This window comes from Saccostrea echinata, unplaced genomic scaffold (assembly GCF_033153115.1).
Source record: "Saccostrea echinata isolate AGI-Se365-2 ecotype Australia unplaced genomic scaffold, CSIRO_AGI_Sech_v1 ptg000009l, whole genome shotgun sequence".
Taxonomy (NCBI): Eukaryota; Metazoa; Mollusca; class Bivalvia; order Ostreida; family Ostreidae; genus Saccostrea; species Saccostrea echinata.
The window spans coordinates 22,605,001-22,611,043 of NW_026889758.1; the positions used below are offsets into that span (position 1 = coordinate 22,605,001).

Below are 6,043 nucleotides of genomic sequence, written 5' to 3' on the forward strand. Positions count from 1 at the left end.
TGTGTAAATGTTTTCGATTCAACAACAGTCTCTTGTACATGGGCTCTCTGGCGACATTATTGGTTATAGCCGTTGTGCGATACCGTCATATAGTCCATCCCCTCAAACAGAAATTATCCCATGCCAAAGCGAGGCAATGCTGCTGGGCAGTTTTTGTATTGTCCATCTTAACCGCTGCCCCGGCATTTGTCTTGAACGGGAATCATACTGCAACCATCGGGAACTCTACTGCCACCATCTGCTACATCGCAGATACGGCCCAGAAAACCATATACCCAACCGTCTATCTGACCTTTTATGGGATGTTTTACTGTTTATCGGTTGTCATTTTATGTCTCACTTACGTAGTCATCGTAAAGACTATAAGAAAGGCAAATATCGCGCGCAGACAGATGCAACGTCATGTTAGCACTTGTCTCAACACGATAAGCCAACCACTGTCCACAGCGATCAATCCCAAATTAGAGAAAATGTTTTCGGACACGGATACAAATCAACCGAAACTAAATGAGAAATCAATCGGTGGGTCTGGGAAAAGTTCCAAGAACGGGAAAACAAAGGTGTTGTTGCTGATTACAATTATTTTCATCCTGGCGTACCTCCCTTATGTTTCTATTGGAGTGGTGCTCACATTGCAAAGGAATTTTAAGAGTAGCCTATCAACCACACAGGAAGCCATATATAGGGTTGCAATACGTTTTCCTCTCATCAACCATGTTGCTAATCCAGTCATATATGGATTCTGCGATCCAAACTTTAAGAAACATCTCAAGGCCTTATTTCTGAACAGTAAATGACGTGTCATACTCGAGGGACAAAATCTTAAGTGTAACTTTGGAAGCCTATGGTTGTTGTCTTTCCTCACGATCTCGGAAGTGCCCATAAAACATACATTGTAAATCTGTTTGGATTCGATAATCACAATAAATCTGAAGTTTACTTTTCATTGGCACTACAATTGTCAAGCTTTAAAAAAATCAAATTAGATTGTTGTGCTGTTTGTGAATTAAAAATCTCTCAGAATGGTTCATTATTTTGTTCCCTATACTGACACTTTCTACGGAGAGCTCGGATATATTGTTGTTATCCTGTCTGTTTGTCCGTCTCTCACCTATTTTAAAATAGTATCTTCTTTCTCAAAGTTTTCTTAAATTTTCAACAGTAGCCAATTCATCTTTTGGTATCCCGAAGATGCGCAATAAGATTTTTAAATTTTTTTTTTCATCCTGGGGGCTAATTGGAGGGTCGAAAAACGACGTTTGTCTACAAAAACCATATTCCAAGAAACCCTCATATTTTTTGCAGAAGCCAACTCATCTTTTGGAATATGACTGGTGGTTTCCTGTAGATGTGCAATAGGGTTTCGAAGTTTTCATTTTCGTCTTGGGGCCAATTGCGAGTCGAAATACGACATTTTTCAACGAAAATCATGTCCAGAGACGTCTTCTTGTATTTTAAAAGCAGAAGCCAATTCATCTTTAAGAATTTGATAGTTGGGGCCCTGTAGATGTGCGAAAAGATTTCACAATATTATTTTTTTTAACCCCTGGGACGACGTTTATTGTACAAAAACCATGTTCCAAAGTTTACGCAGTAGCCCAATTGATTAAAATCAGATCCTTGATGCTCTTTTTTAACGATTTGTCGCTTACGAGCCTCGTTATTATTCTTCACTATGAAGAATCGACTCCTCATGAGATTGGAAACAAATGATTGGCTCAAGAAGTGGGTTATGTTTTAATGTTACATCTTCACTAGATACCCAGGTACAAAAAAGAATAATTTTTTTAGATAAACACTTAGGTTCGAGTCTTATGGCAACATAGTTTTTAAGGTGATTTAAGCTGAAAACATGATTGAAGTATGTCAAAAAATAACTTTCTCGAGAAAAATTCTCATCAATATCAACATGTAGAGATACTAAGAAATACACAACAAAGATGAATATTCATTATTGAGATACAAATCATTCACACCATCCCATGAGTAGGTGAAACTTCTCAACAACCATGCTATTGTGTCACATGAAACCTGTTCTAAGTATTGGAATTATTTTTGTAAACGGCGAACTGCACACCCATTCACATTGTTTCGATTCTATACATAGCCCATATTTTTCAGAAAGGAGAAAGAGGTCTGTTGTCGGGGCGAGTGGGAGGAGAAATGCAAGCTCTTGAATATCTCTCACATACTTCATTCGAATACCTGTAGAAGAGATATTCTATAAATACAATAGCCAATCAGATTGGCAGTTTACATAAACACCGGGGAAACGTGTTCGATTGATACTGTTTTGAGATAACTTCAATAAACGTAACAAATACACACATGTAATTATGTTATACATATTTGTTGCAATACGTGAGTTTTACAGAAGCTCAGTTTCTATCTCTCTCTCCTAACTTCATAAAGTCCAAATGTCAGCAAACTCGCGTTACTAGTCTCTGAGAGTGGGGTGTCTTAAAACATTGCGATGAGTATTGCTTTCTCGTTTCTGAAGAAATGGGCGTGTCATTACGTAACAGTCGTCACTCTTTTCCTTCTTTGACAAAATTAATGGTCAATAAATGTATATTATTTTCCTTCTTAGACAAAATTAATGGTAATTTCGGTAACTACAATTTTTTTTTACAGGTTTCCTACGACAAGGATAAATCAATATAGAAGTAAAATTTTTCGTTTGAATGGAATGTTTTGGTCTTTCTTATATATTATACATTTATTGACTGGGTTCGAGGGCAACATGCGTTTTGTCGGACCCAAGAACCAAACTGATTCCCTGAGGCCCTTAGGCATTTTGCTCGAGAACACAGTCAATAAATGTTTTGTTATACCTTTTTTCCTTTATTTATTTTCTCTTTTCTTTTTGTTATACATGTATCTTTTGCTGGCTTCCATACCAACGAATGCAAATAAGATTTAGCTGATCCCGCCCACAGTGTGACGTAAGCGGTCCAATACTGTATGTGTACTTTAAAAAGCGGGCTTAATATTTTAGCGGCTTTGGCGGGGACAACGACGCGCTAATTCATGAATACCGCTAAGAAATCATTTACTAATACAATACACGGCACGGACATATGTAGCACAAATTCATGATTACGCCAACAACTCCATACCCCTTGATTGTGCTTGAATACGCCAATTTATGTACAAGTATAGTATCTCGTCCACAGATCCAATATCTCATTCTGCGGTCAAACATCGATTTTTTTTATGACTGCTCAGTAAAACATTAGAAATGTTAGACTTTTTTAAAGTATAGATTTATATAGGAACTAAATTTTAAAGGTATAACAAACATTTGTGTTTGAAGTATTTTTCCTCAAAGTAGTAGATAATATAATAAAGAGAGTCACTCTTCAGTATGTTTGTGATCTTACCAAAGTATATAATTTACTCAGTATGTTCATTTATGCGAAGCCCGTTATGCATAAATTATCCCACGTTTCCAACTATTGTTGATGTCCCTGGCATACTCTACTAACTAAACAGTGAGTCCCTATATTTCCATTTCATTGTGAAATAAAATTGTTAATTTAGATTTTAAATGAACAAGCATACTGAGAGTATTGCATTATCAATACTAGTCGCCTACTGGCAAGTGTAATCTGGTTCCATTAAAAATGCCATAATTCCGTCAAATATCAATGGAGCGGAACGAAATGCAAACTTGATCTGTAACTTATCAAGATACACTCACATACCAAAAATCAGCTCAATATCTGCAAGCATTTAGAAAAAAAGTGCGGAAAACCAAGCGGGACAGACTGACATACAGACAGAGGGACAGCTAGACAGATGGACGGACAGACTCAGAGGAAACCTATGGTCCCCTCCGGTTTCACCGGTAGGGGACTAATAAAAATGTAGACTAATAGATTTAAATTACATGAGGCCTCCCATGTCAATTTCAATAGTTCCCGCCCACTGACGTCAAACACAAAGACAGCCGCACAAGATTTACAGGCATGTTAGGCCTCCTTAGCGTCAGACACGAAGACAGACGCACGAGATTTACATGCATATTAGGCCCCCTTAGCTCCTCACCTATTCGCTTGGCGAAATTTACATTCCGGTAGAATGATCAAGAAATCAACTCAACTAACTTTCAAAGAGTTATCACAGAGAAAACAAATAGAAATGGAAAATATTATACAATATACATTTATTGACGGGGTTCGAGGGCAACATGCGTTTTGTCGGACCCAAGAACCAAACTGTTTGCCTGAGTCCGTTAGGCCGAAGGCAAACAGTTTGGTTCGAGGGGTCGACAAAACACATTTTGCCCAAGAACACAGTCAATAAATGTTTTGTTATACCTTTTACTTTTTAATTTGACATATCGTGATGTAAATTTCGTTTACCCGCACTGCAGTTCTGTCAAACTCCAACGAATGCAAATATGATATAGCTGACCCCACCCACCGTGTGACGTAAGCGGTCCAACATCTCACTCTGCGGTCAAACATCGATTTTTTTTATGCCCGCTTAGAAAAAACATAGGAAATGTTAGACTTTTTTTTAGTATAGAATTATATAGGACACAATTTTTAAAGGTATAACAATGTCTTTGGACTTAAATAAAACTTGAATGTATTTCACATTCAGATTAGGTGTGCCATTAAAACACATGAATTACGATGACAACTCTGTTCAGTGGTAGAATCAAATAAAACTTGTACATGTATTTCTAGAAATAGAAATGGTGACCATCTTGCACCCAAAGCATAGCCCCCCCCCCCCCTAAGGTATTATAAAATTTATTCTTATAAAAATTCAAATACATGTACGGCATGGTTATATGTAGTGTGTTTGAATAAATCATGTGATTATCGGGTATAAACAGTAGATTCATGCAGTTACTCGATCTGCAGTTAATTGTTTGTTTAACGTTCATTTTGAGAAATGTTCACTCATATTGAGACGCCACCACTTTCTCGTGAGGGCTGCAAAGAGCCATAGCGCATTTGATAGCCATTTTCGCCTTCTATAGTAGTCATTTCTCAAAAGCATTGAATAATTTTTAACCAAAATGTTGTCATATAATCTCAGTTTAAACAAATATATCACAAATTACACTTCAATGATAAAAAAATTAATAGTTCCCTTAATTACGATTAATATGGAAATCATTCAGTTTGCATGGATTATATAGTAAATATAGTAGCTACCTAAACTATGACAAACTGTTGCCATAGACCATCCCTAACCCATCCTCGCAATGCCAGGGGTCCTGAGTGAACACGTTGCCGTTGGACCCCTGGCATATTTCATTCGATATTTTAGGGCTTGCTTCTCTCATTGAGAAGCTAGATAAAGATTCAGTTGACACCTCAAATGCAAGTTTTACAAGTTGTTTATCATAGAATGGCTTAATGTGATTGGTTGAAAGATAAGAAAAACAATCAAGATTTGTAATTTTGTGGTAATTTTTCCGAAAGACGTCGCTTCAGTCATCCCACAAAATATCGAATTAAATATGCCAGAGGTCCAACGGCAACGTGTTGACTCAGGACTCCTGGCATTGCGAGGATGTCCTTAACCAGAAAAAAACTTCTGATTATTTTTATTTGGGTATGACTGCACTTTTAGTATCAAAGATGTGAAGATTTAACAATAAATATTAGTAAGATGCTAAAAAGGTCAAAGTGACCTATTTTTAGATCAACATATCTAGAGTTCCTAAGATACAGCAACTGAAAAGGTTTGATTATCCTATATAGTGCTTATAGTGAGCAAAATATCAAAGTTTTAATAAATTAACATCTTAGGTCAACTTTGAAGTGACCTTTAGACCACATCCTTTCTCAAAGGGTGATGCCTTGATCAATTTTATCCTGCAACATATCCTCATCCTTATGTAGAAGTCTGATGATAATCTGCCCAGTGGTTCTTGAAAAGGTTTTCTTAGCAACCTCTACTTTTCATTTCCATAATTATCTCCACTTGTTTAAAAGTAACATCCCTATTTTCAGTATGAATGAAAGCTCTTGGGTCAAGGATACTCTGTGACCAATTTTATTAATCTTGCCAAGCAAGC

At 36.8% G+C, this 6,043-nt stretch overlaps 1 protein-coding gene across 1 annotated transcript in view; it reads left to right on the forward strand.

Annotated features, from left to right (window-relative positions):
• The window catches only part of LOC133182538 (neuropeptide S receptor-like), a 1,065-nt gene extending 268 nt beyond the window's left edge, over nucleotides 1-797 (forward strand). The window contains exon 1 of the mRNA XM_061317385.1: nucleotides 1-797. This exon is cut by the window's left edge and continues 268 nt beyond it. Within this exon, the coding sequence (XP_061173369.1) occupies nucleotides 1-797 (797 nt within the window).
• Nucleotides 798-6,043: the final 5,246 nt, after the last annotated feature.